General features: G+C 39.6%; 1 protein-coding gene across 3 annotated transcripts; it reads right to left on the reverse strand.

Moving 5' to 3' along the window:
• Positions 1–10,731: 10,731 nt before the first annotated feature.
• LOC103422622 (putative disease resistance RPP13-like protein 1) lies at positions 10,732–22,531 on the reverse strand. 3 transcript variants are annotated; one of them, XM_070807624.1, is made up of 5 exons: positions 22,358–22,531; positions 22,084–22,234; positions 15,485–15,584; positions 11,082–15,388; positions 10,732–10,946 (listed from the first exon to the last, which is right to left on the reverse strand). In XM_070807624.1, the coding sequence occupies exon 4, from the start codon at positions 15,314–15,316 to the stop codon at positions 11,096–11,098; it is 4,221 nt and encodes a 1,406-aa protein (XP_070663725.1). In that variant the 5' UTR covers positions 15,317–15,388; positions 15,485–15,584; positions 22,084–22,234; positions 22,358–22,531; the 3' UTR covers positions 10,732–10,946; positions 11,082–11,095. The 3 variants fall into 3 exon arrangements, with proteins under 3 accessions (XP_070663725.1, XP_028943826.1, XP_070663724.1); XM_029087993.2 differs by lacking the exon at positions 15,485–15,584 and having other exon boundaries at positions 10,732–15,388; XM_070807623.1 differs by lacking the exons at positions 22,084–22,234; positions 22,358–22,531 and having other exon boundaries at positions 15,485–15,614.
• Between the last annotated feature and the right edge of the window lie 541 nt (positions 22,532–23,072).

The raw sequence follows: 23,072 nt of genomic DNA on the forward strand, positions 1-23,072 counted from the left end.
CGTGCAAATGCAACAGAGGCACAACCTGCAGCACATCTCTAATTACTACTTTATTTGCTTATCTTAATTTCCCACTTCTCCCTATTTTTCTTTTATTCAGATCCAAAAGGTTCTTTAATTTTCTATCTGAGATCTTGGAATTTTGTGGATTTTGGTGTTTGTGTTTTGGACAATGTGAGGGGAACGTTCGAATTTCATTTGTTGTTCCAACTTTGTCGGATGTTTTTCTTGACTTTTCTGTTGTCTATATTAATCAAGAGAGAATGAAAACTCTTTGATGCCATGGGTTTGGATTTGAGTGCCAATTAAGATGTATCATATACCGTAGTTTCTTCATTTAATTGTAATTGTATGAGAAATGGTTTAATTAGATGAACTACTCGATTTGGGTGTGTCCAGTGGGCATTCTGGTTCAGGATGTGTCTAGGATATGAGAAGTTTTCGCAGTCGACAAGAAGTGTTCTCTGAACAGCAAGGAAAAAAGCTACCATTTATAATCAAAATCAATCGAATACTAACTAATCTTGCCAATATGTGTATGTATGTATGTATCATATGAAACAAAAATTAGCACAAAAACGAATTAAGCAATGCACAATTAATATCGTAATAAACAATGTACATAATAATATCAAATGGGGGAACACCAAATCAAGTACAAAAACCCAGTAAAAATAGTTTTATTTAAGTTTCAAGACCAACTCAAATTCATCGGTATGACACATATGTAACCCTGAAACCCAAAGATAACCGCAATAAGATATGAACCTAGCAAACCCGGAAAAAAAATCAAAAAATAGAAAGAAGAGAGAAAGATACACAGATTACATTGTATATTTAGTGTAACAACAAGAACCCTAGAACGGTGAAGGTGCTATCTTATCCAACAAGCTGGGTGAAGGTGCTATGTTGCCAAGGAAGGGTCTTCCAGGCTTGCACAGTGCTCCATAGAAGCTTGGCTCACAAGATTCCTGAAGGTGATTTATGTGAATAATCTTGAACCTCTGGATGGGACCAAGACCCAACAGCAGGCAAACTATTACCGTCAGTAGTATAGTGCAACAAATGCACGAGCAAACCCTAGCAATGCACCCGGGGCAACACATCTTTGCTTGATTTCTTTTGTTTCTCCTTCTCTTCTTTTCTGAAGATTTGGATCCAAAAAGAGAGAAGAGGGTTTCTCTCTCTCTCTCTCTCTGTGTTTTTGTATTTGGCCAGGCAAAAGATTTCGATCTTTTTCCCACTGGCCAGACGAATTTTTTTTCTTCCTAGAGATCTTGGAATTCCCTTGAGTTGGGGAACGCAAACGGTTTAGCGATGTGTTTTTTGTTTTAAAGGGCACACTGGATGTAAAATTTAGTAAATTTTCATATAATACGCGGACGTCAATCGGGTTTTTCGAAATCGGTTGACGAGTACTCTCGTTGATTATACACCTTTCAAATTATTTCCTGAGTCAAAGAGATTTCTAACTTGGCTTGCCTGTGGCCACTATTAAATCTTGTGAAAAAAACAGTCTTTTAATTGTTTAACTTAAATCCAAGTAAATTCTATCCAAACATAGCTAACAAACTTGATATGTTTGACAAGCTTGATATAATTTGACTTGGTCCTTCTTCTTCTTGTTGAAAAATTATAGACATAATCTATGCATGCTGCTTATTAATGTCGTGCGTTGGTCTAATATAACAAAGATATTGTTTCGACCTAGATCTGTCATCTCTCGTTCAAGTTGAGTGAGCTTAGTTCTAGAATTAAAAAAATGTTAGATGAAGTTACCGTTGGCCACGTGTCCACTTTTGGGCTATTGGATTTTAATTTTTTTTTAAATCCAACGGTCCAAATTAATTAACTTAATAAAAATTGTTTAAAAATACAAAAAAAAAAGACTTTATATATATATATATATAAATACCTAATCATCTTCCACAAAAATTGTACTTTCGGATAATGACACATGGCGTGACAAGATTGGTTAAAAATTATTTCCGAAATTAAAAATAAAATTAGTTTTTTATTATTTTATATAAAAAAATTAATAATATTTTAATACAAATTGACTATGCTATTCAGTTTAAGGATGAAAGTGCACTTGGACAATTAATATTCATTGCAGTTAATTACTATTTATTTGGGTAGATTGAATTGACTCTTGACTATGAAATTTTTAGAGGTGGAGTTGCTCTGAGTTGATTGATAGGTTCCGAACCATTGGTGTACATTAGATGTCATGTTTTTATTTAGGTCAAGGGATGTGTTTGTACAAATTATTGATTTTATTTGTGCTAAAACTCCGATTTTGTTTTATAATGTATTTGTTTATTTTATATTATTTAGAAAAACAGAAGAAAAATTAATTTGATGCTTTACAAAATTTAAGCTAAATATTGTATCCTGTGTCCTGTGTGTTTTTCGTTTTATGAGTATAAAAAAGGTCGTACCCAGTGCACAAGTGTCACATCCCGGCCCGGGGCGGATCACTTCCCGGGCCCGCTCCACCACCGTAGCACGATATTGTCCGCTTTGGGCTTACCATTCCCTCACGGTTTTGTTTTTGGGAACTCACGAGCAACTTCCCAGTGGGTCACCCATCCTGGGAGTGCTCTAGCCCCCTTCTCGCTTAACTTCGGAGTTCCGACGGAACCCGAAGCCAGTGAGCTCCCAAAAGGCCTCGTGCTAGGTAGGGATGGGAATATACATTTAAGGATCGCTCCCCTGGGCGATGTGGGATGTTACAATCCACCCCCCTTAGGGGCCCGACGTCCTCGTCGGCACACTTCCGGCCAGGGATTGGCTCTGATACCAATTGTCACATCCCGGCCCGGGGCGGATCACTTCCCGGGCCCGCTCCACCACCGTAGCACGATATTGTCCGCTTTGGGCTTACCATTCCCTCACGGTTTTGTTTTTGGGAACTCACGAGCAACTTCCCAGTGGGTCACCCATCCTGAGAGTGCTCTAGCCCCCTTCTCGCTTAACTTCGGAGTTCCGACGGAACCCGAAGCCAGTGAGCTCCCAAAAGGCCTCGTGCTAGGTAGGGATGGGAATATACATTTAAGGATCGCTCCCCTGGGCGATGTGGGATGTTACAACAAGGCTCCCGCTTTCCGCAGGGTCCCGAACGCATTTTTTATCTGTTTTTGTATCTAAAAAAACAAAAAACTATTTTACAAAATGTTAACGAAGAGAACCTTAGTCTACACCAAATTCTAATCAAATTTAAAGAATTCAAGAAGCTCACACACAAGTCAAGGGACAGAATAAAATAAACATCACAAAAATAAAATAATAGCCTGAAATTGGGAAAAATACAAATCAATTTATAAATCCCAAGAACAACCCAAATCCCTAGTGAAATAAGAAAATCAAACCTAAAATACTAGAAATTAAAAAAAATATTAACAGATAAGGAAACAGGTTACATTGAAAAATAATGAGAGATAAACAACCAAACCACCTAGAAAGGTGAGGGCGCAGCATAACCCAAGAAGGGCCTACCCGATTGGGACCCGCAGTAAGACCCGGGAATATTCGGGTCACAGATATTCACAGTATCTTTTAGCTTGTGGAATCCGTTCTTGAAGACTCCGAAACCGAATAGCAGACCCACCAGAACCACCACCAGAATCAAACAGGTACACAGCATGCAAACCCTACTCGGACAGCACATCTTTGCCTCTGATTTGGGTCTTTCCTTCTTTCTCTCTCTCTAGAAATTTCAGAGCCCAGAAACTGGAACTTGAGATCTCGAAATCTGGGAATTGGGTTTTGTTCGGTTTTTGATGAATGTGTTGAATTTTCAGGCTTTAAAGCTTCTTCTTCTTCTGAGGGAACTCACCGATTTGGGTTTCTGTCTCTCTCTCTCTCTCTCTCTAGAATGGATTTTCTTTCTCTCTCTAGAAATCTCAGAACCCAGAAGATGCAGCCTGAGATCTTGGAATCTGGGTTTTAATGGGTTTTTGATAAATGTGGGGAATCTGGGGTCGTTTTCGGAGATGGAGATGGAAAGACGCGATGGGAATCGAATTGTTGGCTTTGAAGGAAAGCAAATTGCAAAAGGGGGTTCGGATGTTGCCCTTTAAAACGTGAGTGGATAATGCGGGGAAGAGAAAAGGAGTCCGTTACCTTCCTTTTCTTCTACAAGCAAGAAAGATGGTTTGCTTTTTTATTGTTTGATGACGTGGAGGGATGTTATTGGGGGGATTCTTTAACGGAATTATTGTCTAATAATTGTTTAAATTTGAAGTTGTATTGTGGCAAATAATTGTTTTCCTAATATGACTTTGTAACTTTAATATAAAAAAAAAATTACAGGGTATTTTCATTAAATTCATAGGGATTCGAATTTGAATGCAGGAGAGCAGAGTCCTCTGACCGGAAGTGTATTCTACTAGATATGGTTGAAAGTGTGCCGACGAGAATGTCAGGCCCCTAAGGGGGATGGATTGTGAGATCCTACATCGTTTAGGGGAGTGGATCCTTTATGCCTTATATGTACATTCCCACCTCCAATTAGCACGAGGTCTTTTGGGAGCTCACTGGCTTCGGATTCCATATGAACTTCGAAGTTAAGCGAGATTGCGCGAGAGTAATCCCATGATGGGTGACCCACTGAGAAGTTCTCGTGTGAGTTCCCAGAAACAAAATCGTGAGGGCGTGGTCGGGACCCAAAGCGGACAATATCGTGCTACGATGGAGTCGAGTCCAGGATGTGATGGGGCCCTAGCCGGGATGTGACAGGTACTAAATTGGCCATATGGTTATAACACAGGGACCAATTTGACATTTAAGCCAAATTTCTAAACAGTTTGGTGTCTACATGTCTTCTCACTTGCTATCAAATTAATTAATCATTTTTATATAACTCGTTTGAAAATACTTTTAAAATGACTATAAACTATATGGGTGAAATTGTTTTTGTCAAAAACACTTTCATTCATTTTAAAAACACTTCCAAATGAGTTATTAATCATCAATTGTTTGGCACGGTCCCATTAGGTCTGACAATTTATTGCACGATTCTTTCATTCGATACAAAACGACATGAAAGTAATAGGTTTTGAGTCAACCTGTTAACAAGTCGAGTCGTTATCAGGACTCATTAAGAACCCTTTAACGAGTTGAGTCATTGTCGAATCAAGAACTCGACAAAATATTGTTTGCCAAATTTAGACATTAAGCAATGTCTTGCAGGACCCATTAACCCAACACAAAACAACACAACTTGTTAATTAATCAAGTCATTATCAGATCACCTCGGTTTAATAAACATTGCTCAATAATCAAATTCGGTCAGTCCCAAATAAAGCTTGTAAATCATATATACTAAACGTGAGTTTCCCTGGCACTGTTGATCACCAGTGTCCGGACGAAACTGCCCTCGGTTCTCTGTTTTCTTTCCGTTTGTGTCCCTATTTTCCACGCGTCGCTCATCTTTTTCTCTCGACTTCGAGAGTCTTCTTAACGAGTTACACTATGTTTGGATGAAGAAATTTATGATTACTAAAGAATTTTAAAATGACGAAAATTGAAATAACGATATTTTATTTTCTAGAATTTGCGAATTTTCTTGTTTGGTAAATCTAAAAGAACAATGAAATTGAATACGGAATTTGTTATTTTTAAACTCTCATTCATAGATATTGGGAAATAACACTTATTTACATGGAATTTAAACTTGAGAATTTGAGGTCCCAAATTCCAAGCTTTTTTCCACGCGGAAATTCTAAATTTCTATGTTTATGAACAGGGGCGGAGCCACCAAGGGACTAGGGTAGTCCCCGGCCCATCCTGACTTCATCTGAGGTGTGAACCTCATGGAAGAAAATAAAGCAAACGACGTCGTTAAGCTGTTTTGATTTTAAATCTTTTTTGCTGTCTAATGAAACGATAAGTTTGGCAAGGGAGTTTTAAAAGAGATGTGCAATTTTAAATGGAAAAAGCAACCCCACTTCTGGTTCAATTCTCTCACCTAACAGTAATATACACCCTATAATTTTCTAAAGCAACCCACCTTCTTTATTTGCAGACATCTCCCCCTTTTCCTTCTTTTTTCTACTTCTTTGTATTTTCTTTAGCCTTCCACAACCTACCTCTTACTTGGTTGTCTGGGTTTTTACATTTTTTTTCTTCTAGTATTGAATTCAAGAGATTTTTTTTTAGTTTTGTGAGGATTACACAAATTGCATATGTCAACATGTTATGAATTCAACTTTTTACACACACACACACACACACACACACACTTGTGAAAGGCCCCTCCTCATTCAGAATTCTGGCTCCGCCACTGTTTATGAATTCAAACAAGAGAATCAATGCATGTCAATTTGTAAATTCTGATTTTTTCCCAAATTCTATGTTTATTTCCCTCGTCCAAACATGTGTTAGGGTTTTGTTCCTTTGTTGCTTTTCCTGATTTCAGCTTTTGCTCTTTTCGTTTTGGCCGTTCTTTCTTCCAATCCTCTGTTTCCTATGATATCCGTGCTTTCTTTCGCGGAAAGGGTTGCTAATTTTCGTGGTTTAAGGGATTTTGTGGTTGCCGGGCCGTTGTGTGTCTATTTAGATTTGGGATTTTTTGCGTTCCGAGGGTTTTGACATCTTTAATTGGGGTAAAGGATTCCTGTTGTTTCCCTTTTTTTCCATTTGGGATTTCTGGGTTGTGGCTGGGTTTTTGGTCGATTTACACCTCTTTTATAATCATTTTCTTTTGGTTTTTATTTTTGGTTTTTCCTTTGTTTTGATGAAACCTTAATCGTTTCCTTTTACTGTCAATTGTGGTGCTCTCTTGGGTTTTCCTTGTTAAAGGAGAATTTTGCGTTTTTGTTCTTCAGTTGGCAAATCTCTGATTTGCTGGTATTTGCAACGTTGCTGTAATTTTTTGGGTATTTTTTGCGCTTCTGCTTTTTTTCCGATTCGGACATGGATTGGTAAATATTGGATTTAAATGGATTCGTAGTTTTTTATGAGAGGAGTTGTTGAGATTGTGTGAAGGTTTGTTTTTCTGGGTTTTATGCTGCGGGGGTTACAAACACGAAGAGGAGGAGAGGAAACAGTAGTTTAGAATTATTTGCGTGTGCTTTTTTCTGGTTATGCTTTTTTCCAGTTTGGATTAAAATGGATTTTGAATTTTTGAGAAGAAATTAAAAGGGTCGTTGGAATTTTGGAAGCCTTTGTGTTATTGGTGAACACGCAGACAATGTTGAAAATTTGTGGTAAAAGACTAATGTTTGTATATAAAAATTGCAGCCATGTGGTAAAGAACAATGGTTCATTAAGCTAAATGTCAATGGACTAATCCATGTGTTGACTGTGTTGACAAGGCACAAATTTTTTTGACATGTTTGGGTTTCATCTCATGTGGATTAGTGGAAAAACAAAATGATATTGCTCTGACAGAATGTTGGTCGCTTACAGGTCTGAAGACTAATACCATACTTGACAAATCTCAAAATTACTGAGCACCGGTCAACGTTATACAGTCAAGGACCTAAAAAAGTTTCCCTCAAACCAGGAGGCCAATCACAGCGCGACACGTGTCGACATCAGAAGCCAATAATAGCGCGACACGTGTCAACATCAGAAGCCAATCACAACACGACACGTGTCAATGTCATAATGAAACTAGAAACTCTCTTCTATAAATAGAGATCATTCTCTCACAATATTTCCTAATGTCAATTGTACTAAATCATTCACTAGTACTCACAAAAGGAAAGCTTGAACCTATGTACTTGTGTAAACCCTTCACAATTAATAAGAACTCCTCTACTCCGTAGACGTAGCCAATCTAGGTGAACCACGTACATCTTGTATTTGCTTCCTTGTCTCTATCCATTTACATACTTATCCACACTAGTGACCGGAGCAATCTGGCGAAGGTCACAAACTTAACACTTTCTGTTGTACCAAAGTCCTCACTGATTTTGTGCATCAACAACTAATATTACGAGAATATATAAACATAAAGCAACCAGCACACCATGGAGCTAATGTCCTATGAAAAGGATAGAAAATAGATATCAGACAGGAAGGAAGAAGATCAGAAAAGGCAACCGAAACACAACTATTTAGACAACATAAATCCATTTTCACGAAGCACTTAGCACAGACGTCGAAAGATACACCTATTGACTGAAATACAAAAAAGGATAAAGAACTCTAACCTTCCTCGACGACATAAGAACCCAGTTAAAAGAAATCTACTTAGCCCTCAATGAAATCCTTGTTTTGGGCAAGGTAATAACAACAAAACCTCTTCATCCGGCTAGTTTATGCATTCAAAGTCGGGATGAAGATCAGTGGCGGAGCCAAGAATTTAAACTAGAAGGGGCCTTTAAATCATATAAAAAAATTAGACAAAAAATATAGCAATATAACTAATGAGAGAAAATTAAGGGTTCCTTTTTTGTATTGGCATGGAAAATTTTAATCAAACAAGACTGGTAGATCTTTAACATGTATGAAAATTTAGTATTAAATAATTATATCATAAAAACAGAACTTGTTACGAGATTAACAATAAAGTTAACATTAATTTCAAACCAAAATTTAAAATTATGGCTCAATACTATTATTATGAGATTTTTCTTCAACATAAATTAACCTTGTTTCGTATCAACTAACCAAAAAAATATTTGCTGATAAAGAACTTGGAAGAGGTTCACCAGCAAGTTTCGAACCCCTGACATGCAGGAACAGAAAAACCCTTAGAACCACCGAGCCGCATATTCTTTAGTTACCAAACCAACAGATAAAGTATATAAACTAATATTTCAGGATAGGCCCGTGCCCATCTTGGTCTCCATGTGGCTCCGCCACTGATGAAGATCACACACATACATACAGAACCATACAAAAACTTGACCATGAGAACTTAGGAAGTACGCAATGTCCTTAATGTACTAAGGATTAAAAGTAGATACAGAAACCAGTCATAAACACCATCAGGAAGCAATCCACTCAAACAATGAAAGATAATAAAAAAAATTAACAATACCTTTTATTCTATTACAAATTGAGCATCCAACCAGAAACCAATAGGCAACGGGTGGAGACGCCCAAGATCATTCAAACTATTTATGTAATGCTTCAATTCCCGACAAGGGATTCACACTCTCGAAACAATACCCGCTCCAAGAAGCAATATACTCTCAAAAATTTCAACTTATTAATTTTGTAATAAACACGAAGAAAACTTGTCATTTTCTCACTAACCCTTTTCTGTTCATTTTCATTTTCACTATATTCGTAATTAAGCAAAACTATAAATCAAATTGAAAAACTATAATCTGCTCCTCTGAAGAATCCAAATTTTGCATAAAGTATATGTATTTACATTAATAATGATAAGTGGAGTGACTATCCTTAATCTCTAACTAAATTCTTCATAAATTTTCTATTTCGATGAACTGTAGAAGAGTAAGCTATTCTTTTTTTTAAATTACGCTGACCGGGAGATGTTGAAGCTGCATAGATTATTTGAATTGTGTTTGAGCCTAGGATCAGGAATTTTGTCAGAAACAAGGCTAATAACTAGAGGGCAAGCTTGTATCCTTTGGGTTATTGGGACCTAACTTTCTATATCATCAATTCAATATAGATCGCATAACATATATATTATAGTATAATATATATTTATTATACTTATATATGAATCGAACAAGGCATATCGTAACTTCTTTGCATGTCGTTTCCACCCTTTTTTTTAGGAAAAAACTTATGATGAGCATCTATTTGAGTCGAGCATTTCCAAGATCTAATTCAAGTTTTTTCTTAGCTGGACTCCCGCTTCCAGTCGTTGGCCTTTTTGACATATAGTATAGTTCCACAATGCGCATTGACTTGTTTAGCAAAAACATAAAAATTAATACTAAAAACATGAATTTTGCTAAGGAATTAATATAAAACCAATGCATATGAGAGAATTATAATCAAGTCAATACAAATTAATGAATAAATCTAAATGAATTAGAGCTCAATCCAATCAGAAATCCAGCAAATAAGCATCGCAAAGATTAAATTTAAACCAAAAACAAATAAAGCCATACAAAGGTTAAGAATTTATATTCGGATTGAAGAAAGAGATTACGTACCGACATGAATTCAATCAAAAGGGAAAGAACTTTTTTATTTTTCGGGAAAATGAAATGACTCGGAAAGCAGAGAGAGACGTTGGGCCAGAAATGGGCCTATAATTGCATTATGAAATCTGGGAAAGCATATGAGGCTTTAACGATTTTTGTTTCGGGATGAACGGCGTTATTTTGCTGACGGGAACGGAAAGATGATTCGGAACGCCGTTAAGTCGGCGTCAGCCCTGACGTGGTTTGTGCGTTTAGAATGAAATTGAGAGTCAAATAAAAAATGGAAAATTGCACAATCACTATCCCACATAAAATCCACGAATAAAATCGAACCAGTTTTTCACAAATTCACGTTTTAGTACTGATGTATTACTACCCTCAATTTTCCCTAGAACTCAGTTAAAACGTATAATCGTCACCAATTTATTACATATCAATTAGATGAATAATGCACCTTTTGAATAAGTGACGAAAGCTTGGTATAAGGATTTGATTGACCAAAATTTGTTGGCACATATTATCTACTTTCAGGAAGACAAGTTATGGTAAAGGAAGTCATTTAGTGGTCATCATTTGCATTTCCATTTCTTTGTTGATTGCTTATTCTCGATGCATTAAATAAAATGCATTACTAGCTCATAAGTCAAAATTTGCTAAAATAAAATAAAACATTAGGTGAAAGTGGCCTGATTTACAAAGTTATAATACAAATCAGTGAAAAGGGGCCAAGCAAACATAGCAATCGTTTACCAAAAAAAAAAAAGCAAATATAGGAATCCGGGAGAAGAAATGTTGGCCAAGAAATATCCAGGTTGTCAGCCAATTGAAGACCTCCCAAAGCAGCCACTCCTCAACCCCCAAAACCTTGACCCAACCCAAAATATGTGGATTACTTTACTTTACAAGAATAAAGATGATTAATTACCCAAAAAAAAAAGAATAAAGATGATTAATAATAATAATAATATTAATATTAAAACATTCCTCGAGAGATGATACCTGGACCATCAGCTTCATATCAGTGTGCCATCTATCTGTATGCAAGGGATGTGGGATATTTTGTGCCAGTAGCGTCCTTTTCCTGGTTGGCATCTCTCTTTTAGCACTGGACACTCATAGATCCAAAGTTTCGTAAGTGAAGGAGGCAGACCCTCCTCTGGAATGGATGCTAGCTTTGGACAATAGGAGAGTTTCAAAGATTGAAGGGAGGGGAGGAATTGAAAGCCCTTGCTGCTCAGTTTCTTCAGATTCGGAAATCCTTTTATTATGAGATGAGCGAGAAATTTGAGCGTCTCCATCCGTACCATGACGGGTGGAAACGACACCGTATTCGGGTCATCACTGTCGATATACAAGTATGTAAGAGAGGTGAGTCTGTGCAACCCCCACTCCAACTCCCACAATGACTTACAGCTCTTGACCTTTCCAATTGCAAGTGATGTTAGGTTGGGAGGAAAAGTCAAACCTTCACGGTAGTCGATGCTCAAGTACTCCAGAGAGTTGAGATTGTGCATGTCTTCGCGCAATGCCTCCAATTTGTCGCAACCTCTTATATAGATCTCTCTCAGGTTGGAGGGTCTTCTCCCCCCACTCAGTCTCGGGATGGAAACAAGACTTCCACAAATGAAAATATATAGCTGTTGAAGATTGCTGAGGTGGCATAAGCCATCCGGTAAGGATTTCAGATTTTGGCAATTCCAGATCATAATGTATTCAAGACAATAATTAGTGTTGTCGTGGAAGAACCTGTCCTCTGCGATTAGCTCCAGTTGTTCACAACCAAGTATCTCAAGGTGTTTAAGTGTCCTGAGAAGCTGGCCACTCAATGATAACGACGTCAGAGATTCACATCCTTCGATCTTCAAGTACTCAAGACAACTATGAGAAGAAGACGACCAAGAAGAACCAACAGCCTCCTCATCCACTAGTGATTTCAAAATTTTGCACTTTCTTATCTCTATTCTTCTGAGATTTTGGGGAATCTGGAATTTTGCAAAATATATCAACGAATCGCACTCTGTAATCAGGATGTCTTTAAGAGAAGGTGGCAGACCAACATCTGTAAAAGAAACTAGACTTGAACATTCGTGTATGCGAAGCTCTTGAAGAGACGACAGCTGATTTAACCCTTTTGGTAGCTTCAAAAGATTTTCGCACTTTCTTAACTTTAGAAATTCAAGCTTGCAATCCAATATTTGCAATTGCAGCAACTCCTCTGCTTCTTCTCCCAATTCTTCAACTAGACGAGAGTTGTCTTCAATTTCCAAACGGCCAAGAGAAGTCAACCACTGCAATAATCTAGCCTCATTCTTCAGTGAAGACGTCAGCTTCTCACATCCATTGATCTTCAAATCTCTAACCTTGCTTAGTCCCTTTCTGAACAATTCCCCTGTTGGCCGAGACATCACCTCCGAAATGTTTGAAATGCACAAGGACTCTAATAACTCAAACTCAACCTTAGCAGCCGTATGTTCCAACACTTTACAACCGTCAATGTTTAGCTGACGAAGCTGTTTGTAGTTGGCAATCGAAACCGTCAATTCCTCACATTTAACAATTTCAAGTTTGGCTAACAAATCGAGCTTCTCTGGCAGTTTACCTTCCAACTTAGAACATTCCTTGATTGAAAGCCTTTTTAGGCAAGGGAAAACACCACTTCCGTGATCCAGTTGGAAAGGAAGCCACACCTTCCAATGCCGCATATTCACAAACTTGAGAATCTCTAACAGCGGAAAAGGCATGACACACTCACCATAAAACTCAGCACCAACACTTTCGACTGCATTCATTCCTCTAATATAAAGCTCTTTGAGACGAGGCAATTGTCCGAGAGGTGGCAACGATAAACAATTGTTACATTCCTCTAAGCGCACAAGCACCATATTAGAGAACAATGGACCTCCAACCCATGATGAAAATTCCTCTCTGGCATAACCCGTGATGGTGAGCTCCTTGAGCTTTGTATGAGGCTGTAACATGTCAAGCACAGCGGATTCTGTTTCTCTCGTGTCGCTTGAATAATACCATTTTAGGACCAGTGAATCAAGCCTCTCCTTGCATTTCAAGTTGGCCCTCCTGGCATCCTCGACATTAGTCACATTCTCCAATCCTGAGAGGCACAATGTCCCTCGGAGATGCAATAGGGGCCCTATCTCTCTTATCCCTGAATGATCACTTCCTTCGCTCACCACAAAAAGAGGCAGTGATTGTAGATTTGTCAATCGACCTAGTTGCGAAGGCATTCCTTTCAACGAAGATGCATATGAGTTGTTGAGATGGCGCAAATTAATTAGATTACTCATGTTCGCGGGCAATGACTTCAATTGAGAACAACCTTCCAATATCAATGTTTGCAAGTGGTAAAGAGTGCTTGTTGATTTAGGCAAACTGGCTATATATGTATAGGAAAGGTCAAGATACTGTAACAACCTCAAATCACCGATTGACTCTGGCAGCTCAGTTATTTTGTAGCCATTGAACGAGAGCACTCGTAAGTATTGCAACTGTGGTAATAGCTCAAAAGTAACCTTACGAGGCAAATATGTGTGCCATACCCTGGAATTTGAAAGTGAAAGTGGCAGGAATGTTCGCAAATGTTCAGCTTTTGGAAAGGCCTCAAATCTCGTAAATCCATCAAATTGACCAGCAATGAAAGACGAATGGCGAGCCCTTCGAAAGCAAGTGCTTGGCAAGTTATCACCTCGCTTATCTTCCAACCTAAAACATATTTCACCTGCTGCCCATTGTGCTAAATCATTAACGAGGTCATGCATTACATATCGTGAATTGTTTTTGCTTGATTCTTGAAACAATGACCTTGCTAATAGCTCTCGAAAGTAGTCGCGGCCCAAGTCCTCCATTTGTTTATTGTCATCATGTTTTTGTTGAATCAAACCCTCTGCCATCCACAAAAGAATGAGCTGCTTCTCCCCAAATTCATAGTCATTTGGAAGTATTGAGCAATATGCAAAACACCTCTTCAAATTTGATGGAAGATAGTGATAGCTCAACTTTAGTACGGGGAGAATGCCACTCTTGTCTGCTAGATTCCATAACTTGTTGTTCAATATTTCTCCCCACTCATCTTTTTCTTTGCAACGTAAAAGACCACCGAGAGTCCTTGCAGCTAATGGTAAGCCACGACATTTTTCAACAATTCTTGTCTTAATTAAACCATAATTTACCGGCTTTCCATTATTAATTCCCCTGAACGCATGTCGCTCAAATATTTCCAAACAATCACCATCTGCCATACACTCCAAATTATGAACTCCAGTGGCTCCCATAATCTTTGCAACATTCACATCACGGGTTGTCACAATAATCTTACTTCCTCCTGCTCCGATGCCAAAAGGGGATTGAAGTCTTGTCCAGAGATCGTATAGATCAGAGTCATCTTTGTTCCAGATATCATCTAAAACGATTAAAAACTTTTTTCCTCTTAATTGCTCACTCAAATCATGCTGCATTTTACTAAACCCCTCCACTTGGACGGGTCGGGATGTGATTGATTCAAGAATTTCCTTTGTCACTCGCACAACATTGAAGTCATCAGACACAGATACCCACACCTTTAGCTCAAACTCCTTCATGGCATCATTTTTGTGGTTGAATACAAGTTGAGCAAGTGTCGTCTTCCCAACTCCGGGCATGCCAACTATAGCAACTACACCAAAATCGGTAGACTTTTTCAACAATTCAATAATCTTCCCTTTGTCACCATCTCTTCCAACAACAAGCTTTTCATCTAACACACCTGAACTTGGTAAACTTCGAGATTCCTTAGCAGACGTCCCAGTATCTTTCAAGCCAAACTTATCTTTCCGTTCAGATATGTCTTGCAACCGCTTCGTAATCTTCTTCATTTCGGAGTTCATATCAAAACTCAATTTAACTTTATAAAATGATCTCCGTACCTTCCTGCTTGTGCTGGCTTGATCACGTCCCTCTATCATGCGCTTCAACATTTTAACGGCAAATTTGTCCAACATGTCTTCGATATCATAGGCCAGGTCTCTGAGATCATCCAGCCACAGTTTCACACCACCTTCAGTCAGTTGCCTTTCCTCGGCGTCGCTCAGCACCGCTCCGATTGTAGACAACGTGGTCCTCCACCTCTCCAGCTTCTGTCCGACCCCCCGGACGTTTCCAACGTACTCAAGAATCTCGCGAGGGGTCAACCTGTCGAGCAGCAACTGTAGAAACGCCGCAAGAAAAACCTCTCCCAGTGCCATATTAAGAGTGAGGATTACTCCAAGCAGTTAAAGAAAGACCGAATCGCTCTTGAGCAATATTGAGGTGCAGAACTGTACAAATTAAGTGAAGAAACAAATGAATAAAAAGTGGTTCAAATAAAATGAAAAACAACTAATGTATTATTCGAATAAACAATAAGAACTTACATGGAAGTTCAAATCTAACTCTGCTTGTGATCAACAAAAGACTCGATGAAGGGAAGATCAACAGTCAAATACTAGTTCCTTGGAAATTTGGAAGCTTGATCTGTCGAGACTCAGAAATAGTCACAACAACAACAACAACAACAACAACAAAGCCTTTTCCCACTAAGTGGGGTCGGCTATATGAATCCTAGAACGCCATTGCGCTCGGTTTTGTGTCATGTCCTCCGTTAGATCCAAGTACTCTAAGTCTTTTCTTAGAGTCTCTTCCAAAGTTTTCCTAGGTCTTCCTCTACCCCTTTGGCCCTGAACCTCTGTCCCGTAGTCACATCTTCGAACCGGAGCGTCAGTCGGCCCTCTTTGCACATGTCCAAATCATCGGAGCCGATTTTCTCTCATCTTTCCTACAATTTCGGCTACTCCTACTTTACCTCGGATATCCTCATTCCCAATCTTATCCTTTCTCGTGTGCCCACACATCCCACGAAGCATCCTCATCTCCGCTACACCCATTTTGTGTACGTGTTGATGCTTCACCGCCCAACATTCTGTGCCATACAACATCGCTGGCCTTATTGCCGTCCTATAAAATTTTCCCTTGAGCTTCAGTGGCCTACGACGGTCACACAACACGCCGGATGCACTCTTACACTTCATCCATCCAGCTCGTATTCTATGGTTGAGATCTCCATCTAATTCTCCGTTCTCTTGCAAGATAGATCCTAGGTAGCGAAAACGGTCGCTTTTTGTGATCTTCGCTAGATTGCTCCGGTCATTAGTGTGGATAAGTATATAAATGGATAGAGATAGGAAAGCAAACACAAGATGTACGTGGTTCACCCAGATTGGCTACGTCCACAGAATAGAAGAGTTCTCATTAATTGTGAAGGGTTTACACAAGTACATAGGTTCAAGCTCTCCTTTAGTGAGTACAAGTGAATGATTTTGTACAAATGACATTAGGAAATATTGTGGGAGAATGATCTCGTAATCACGAAACTTCTAAGTATCGGAGTGTGGTGTCGTCTTGACTTGCCTTATCTGTCTCATAGGTAGATGTGGCATCTTCTCTGAAAGTACTCTTCCTCCATCCAGGGGTGGTATCTTTAACTGGTGGAGATGCACAAGGTAATGTATCAATTTCACTTGAAGCTTACTTGTAGTCTCAGGCTTGGTCAAGCGCGATACAAACCATGTAGTAGGAGTCCCCCAAGTCGCCGAGCTAGGGGGTCTGCTGAAAGAGGTGACAGACAAGGTAAGCAATCAGAGCTCCGACTGATTGTTCACCTTCTCCCCATCTTGCAGCAGCATGAAGGATAAAGAGAAGAAAAATGAGAAGAGATGATATGAGATACTTTTGCTTTTGAAGAAGTAACTTTCCACAGGCTTATTCTTGAACTGAGCTGGAGGGTTTTCTGGTTTCCTCCAGAGTATAAGGCCGACTGAAGAATTTGAGGGTCAAAACAAGTCCATCAAATCTAGAGTACGTTCCACCCTACTGATATGGGATACTTTTGCTTTTGACAGAGTAATGGGTGTATCGGCACGTGTGCTGTTACGCTTGTCTCCACATGCTTCCTTGTATCCTTCGCACTTGCCCTATCTGTTCCTCAAGCAGATGCAGAATCTTCCCTGGAAACATAAGATGTTGAAGATGAGTACTCGAGAGCAATGCCAGGTAAGTAATCAGGTAAGGGGTTCCAGGCAGTCAGTTCCTGGCTGGAAGCTTGATTCCAAGTGCTGACTGATTGCTCTCTTTCTCCTTGTCTTGCAGGTAAAAACAAGGCCAAAGGAAAAGACAGGGAAAAAGCATGATATGAGATACTCTTGCTTTTAACCCTGATGATATGAGATATTCTTGCTCTAGTATAGCTTGTTTGCAGAGGTATTATCGGGGGGAAAGAAAGCTGAATATTTCGAAAGGCTTCGTTGGGAGTGCCCTCTCAGATATGATGAAGGGTTGAGCATTTTTGCAGGTCTGCCTGTCCGTTGGGGATGGAGGTCGACATATATAGGAGTCTCCCTAACAACAAGTAGTAATGCTATTCCTTTACCCTGCTTGGTCATAGCACGGTAGTGGGAGCTGCCAGTTGCAATGGTACTGTTCCTTTACCCTCTCTTCGCTTTTGAGAAAGTAGTCATGTTGGGAGTCTGGCTCTCGAGATTCGGAGGACGGTGCCTCTTCGATTTTGGAGCAAGCAATCTTGTTGGGAGTGTTTTCTCGAAAGTGAGTAAAGGTTGGGCATGTTTGCTAGTCTACCTTGCCACGAAGCACAGAGGTTGACACACAAGGACTTTCCAATTATCCAGCAGTGGTACTGTTCCTTTACCCTTGTGGGTAATAATATGGTAGCTAGACCTTCAACATTTATGTGTCTAAACTTTGTTAGTGCTGTTTCTTTGCTATTCTTTTACCTTTCTTGGTCAGAGCGATGTAGTGGGAGCTGCAAGCTTCACGTGCTCAACTTTGGCAGAGAACTTTGGCAAAGTTATCTGTGGTACCCATGAGCTATTGTTGCGTGTGGGAAGTGGGTGATTGAACAGTAAGATTCATGTGCTTTCTACTTCACCAGAAGTCTTCGACAGAATGCCCATAATTTCTGCAAAGCTGAGTGTGCGTGTGACAGGTGCTGACAAGGCTAGAAAAGTAGGTGCCTCTTCGATTTCTGAGATCGGCCCTCGTGGTCTCTGAGCAGCCCAGCTTTTGAGAAAGCGAGCGCCTCTTCGATTGATTCGGAGAACGATGCCTCATCGATTTTTGAGAAAGCAATCATGCTGGGGGTCTGGCTCTCGAAGATTCGGGGAGCAGTGTCTCTTCGATTTTTGAGAAAGTAATCACGTTGGGAGTCTGGCTCTCGAGATTCGAAGGGTGGTGCCTCTTCGATTTTGGAGCAAGCAATCTTGTTGGGAGTGTTTTCTCGAATGTGAGTAAAGGTTGGGCATGTTTGCTAGTCTACCTTGCCACGAAGCACAAAGGTTGACACACAGAGACTTTCCAATTATCCAGCAATGGTACTGTTCCTTTACCCTCTCTTCGATTTTTAAGAAAGTAGTCATGTTGGGAGTCTGGCTCTCGAGATTCGGAGGACGGTGCCTCTTCGATTTTGGAGCAAGCAATCTTATTGGGAGTGTTTTCTCGAATGTGAGTAAAGGTTGGGCATGTTTGCTAGTCTACCTTGCCACGAAGCACAGAGGTTGACACACAGGGACTTTCCAATTATCCAGCAGTGGTACTGTTCCTTTACCCTTGTGGGTAATAATATGGTAGCTAGACCTTCAAAATTTATGGGTCTAAACTTTGTTAGTGCTGTTTCTTTGCTATTCTTTTACCCTTCTTGGTCAGAGCGATGTAGTGGGAGCTGCAAGCTTCACGTGCTCAACTTTGGCAGAGAACTTTGGCAAAGTTATCTGTGGTACCCATGAGCTATTGTTGCGTGTGGGAAGTGGGTGATTGAACAGTAAGATTCATGTGTTTTCTACTTCCCCAGAAGTCTTCGACAGAATGCCCATAATTTCTGCAAAGCTGAGTGTGCGTGTGACGGGTGCTGACAAGGCTGGAAAAGTAGGTGCCTCTTCGATTTCTGAGATTGGCCCTCGTGGTCTCTAGGGAGCCCAGCTTTTGAGAAAGCGAGCGCCTCTTCGATTTCTGAGATCGGCCTTCGTGGTCTTTGAGCAGCCCAACTTTTGAGAAAGCAAATGCCTCTTCGATTTCTGAGATCAACCCTCGTGATCTCTAAGCAGCCCAGCTTTTGAGAAAGCAAACGCCTCTTCGATTTCTGAGCAGGCGCCTCTTCGATTTCTGAAGCTCCGTCGAGTGCAGATTTTTATAGAGGCTGACATTAAGTTCCAAAGCACACTTGAATCTCCACCAGTAGAAGCTTCATTCTTGCACTTCTAAGATCTTGATTTGTCCGACCTCTTCTCTCTTCAACACCTTTGAAAATGTCTGGCCCCTCCGACCGTCGTTTTGACTTGAACCTTGTTGAAGAGGCAGCCCCGCCTTCTCCAGACAACATATGGCGCCCATCCTTCGTCTCCCCTACTGGTCCTCTTACCGTTGGGGATTCCGTGATGAAGAATGATATGACCGCTGCGGTGGTGGCCAGGAACCTTCTCACTCCCAAAGATAACAGACTACTTTCCAAACGGTCTGATGAGTTAGCTGTTAAGGATTCGCTGGCTCTCAGTGTTCAGTGTGCAGGTTCTGTGTCTAATATGGCCCAACGCCTATTTGCTCGAACCCGCCAAGTTGAATCCTTGGCGGCTGAAGTGATGAGTCTCAAACAGGAGATTAGAGGGCTCAAGCATGAGAATAAACAGTTGCACCGGCTCGCACATGACTATGCTACAAACATGAAGAGGAAGCTTGACCAGATGAAGGAAACTGATGGTCAGGTTTTACTTGATCATCAGAGATTTGTGGGTTTGTTCCAAAGGCATTTATTGCCTTCGTCTTCTGGGGCTGTACCGCGTAATGAAGCTCCGAATGATCAACCTCTGATGCCTCCTCCTTCTAGGGTTTTGTCCAGTACTGAGGCTCCAAATGATCCCCCTCCGGTGCCTTCTCTTTCTGGGGCTCTACCGACTGCTGAGACTTCTCCTAAGCAACCTTTGTGAAGGCTCCGTCTTGTGTGTTTATTTTGACTCATGTATATGTACATATTTGTAGCTGATCGGGGATATCAATAAATAAGCTTTCCTTCATTTCAACGTATTGTGTTAAATACACCAAAGCCTTCTTCGCTAAGTTCTTTGAATTTTCTTTTGTTGAAGCTTGTATGTTGAAGCTTTCTGAGTGGAGCATGTAGGTTGGGGTAGTGTTCCCTTAATTTCCCGAGTGAGGAAAACTTCTCGGTTGGAGACTTGGAAAATCCAAGTCACTGAGTGGGATCGGCTATATGAATCTTAGAACGCCATTGTGCTCGATCCTGTGTCATGTCCTTCGTTAGATCCAAGTACTCTAAGTCTTTTCTTAGAGTCTCTTCCAAAGTTTTCCTAGGTCTTCCTCTACCCCTTCGGCCCTGAACCTCTGTCCCATAGTCGCATCTTCTAATCGGAGCGTCAGTAGGCCTTCTTTGCACATGTCCAAACCACCGTAACCGATTTTCTCTCATCTTTCCTTCAATTTCGGCTACTCCTACTTTACCCCGGATATCCTCATTCCTAATCTTATCCTTTCTCGTGTGCCCACACATCCAACGAAGCATCCTCATCTCCGCTACACCCATTTTGTGTACGTGTTGATGTTTCACCGCCCAACATTCTGTGCCATACAGCATCGCCGGCCTTATTGCCGTCCTATAAAATTTTCCCTTGAGCTTCAATGGCATACGGCGGTCACACAACACGCCGGATGCACTCTTCCACTTCATCCATCCAGCTTGTATTCTATGGTTGAGATCTCCATCTAATTCTCCGTTCTTTTGCAAGATAGATCCTAGGTAACGAAAACGGTCGCTTTTTGGTATTTCTTGATCTCCGATCCTCACCCCTAACTCGTTTTGGCCTCCATTTGCACTGAACTTGCACTCCATATATTCTGTCTTTGATCGGCTTAGGCGAAGACCTTTAGATTCCAACACTTCTCTCCAAAGGTTAAGCTTTGCATTTACCCCTTCCTGAGTTTCATCTATCAACACTATATCGTCTGCGAAAAGCATACACCAAGGAATATCATCTTGAATATGTCCTGTTAACTCATCCATTACCAACGCAAAAAGGTAAGGACTTAAGGATGAGCCTTGATGTAATCCTACAGTTATGGGAAAGCTTTCGGTTTGTCCTTCATGAGTTCTTACGGCAGTCTTTGCTCCTTCATACATATCCTTTATAGCTTGGATATATGCTACTCGTACTCCTTTCTTCTCTAAAATCCTCCAAAGAATGTCTCTTGGGACCCTATCATACGCTTTTTCCAAATCTATAAAGACCATGTGTAAATCCTTTTTCCCATCTATAAAGACTCAGAAATAGTCACAACTGCACAAATTAAAATGATGAGAACTTATTATTGATGCATGCGCAATCATATACAAATTTATAGTAAAAGTGAAATAATCAATTAATGGACTCCTAGTAAACATTTCTAGAGGTGACAATTTGGGACTAGAGATGGCAACAGGACGGATTCAGATCAAGGTTGCCAACATCATAACCGTATCGCCAGGTATACAATCCCTAATATAGTACTCCCAAATAATCTAATAACTTGATATTATATGTTCCAATAAAAAATAAAAAAAACTTGATATTGTATGTATAAAGCACAATAAAACACACCACATAATATTACTTAATAGGAAAATGTTGGGAAGATCACATATTTTTGTGTCACATTTATGTATCATCTAATGTGGCAACTGAGGTATACACGTCACATCAATTTATGAATTTATCTCACTGGATGTTGATTGTGTCCACCACTTGCCATATGAGATGATACACTAATATAGTATAAATATGTAGTTTTTATAGCATTACTCTTTAAATAATAAAGCATAATAAAACATACCATATATGATTGCAAAAATCATATATTAGTATACATTATTTTTCTTAAATTTTAACATGTTGAACAAATAAATGGGCAGCTTTGGGATTACCTTGCAATCCTACGTTTCAAGACTCGAACTTGCACGAATATTGGACATGATCTGTAGCAAGAAGCAGTTTCATGGGAGTCAATCAGGTCATGAGGGCACTTGTTTGCACTTATGATCAACAAATCCAGACTGAACGATGGAATAATTAAGCCTGAAAAGTGCACAGATTATATAGATGGTTATTGATAAAATAATTAATTAAGCATACAAACTTGAAGAAAAATGAAATAAATAAATAATGGATTTGGCATATATAGTTGCAAGAGGAACTTACCGCGTTGGAGTTTTCAGATGATGATGAAGATGAAGGGACTTGTTTCCATAGATCATTAAGATCAACAGATCTAGACTACTTTAGAGCTCTTCAATTTGCTGAGATAATTAGGTGTTGAAACTGAAAGACCTAACGAAGTCTTCTTCCTTCTGCCCAAAAGGAAAGTTAGACTCCTCTTTTTCCTCTCTCTTTATTTTTCGTGGGGTCATATTGTTTTATCATTTTGATTGCTTTCTTATCTCCTATGTCCTACACGGTTATTGCTTCTTTTTTTTTCATTTGGAGAAAATTGTGTCAATGATCTCTTAACTTTAATCAAATTAGAATAATGATCTCTTAATTAAAAATTCATGATCATTGATCTCTTAACTCATTAAAATGTGCAGCTAAAGTCCATTTCGTCAACACCGCTAAAATTTCCGTCAAAATGAGTCACGTGCTAGGCACATGAGGCCGAATCAAGAAGCAAATATGGAAAACTAAATGAGAAAATTGTAGAAATAGTTTCTCAATTTTAACTCAATTGAAGCAATGATCTCTTAACTTTAATACAATTGTAGCAATGTTTCTTTCAACTTGACTTGTTTTGACAAAAGTTATGATGAAGTTGATAAAAATGACTATAGCTGCACGTTTTGGGAAGTTAAGAAACCAATGATCATGTATTTTTAATTGATAAACTATTGCTACAATTTCTTTTTTCCTTTATGCGATC

The sequence above is a fragment of the Malus domestica genome, chromosome 11, assembly GCF_042453785.1.
Source record: "Malus domestica chromosome 11, GDT2T_hap1".
In the NCBI taxonomy this organism is placed as follows: Eukaryota; Viridiplantae; Streptophyta; class Magnoliopsida; order Rosales; family Rosaceae; genus Malus; species Malus domestica.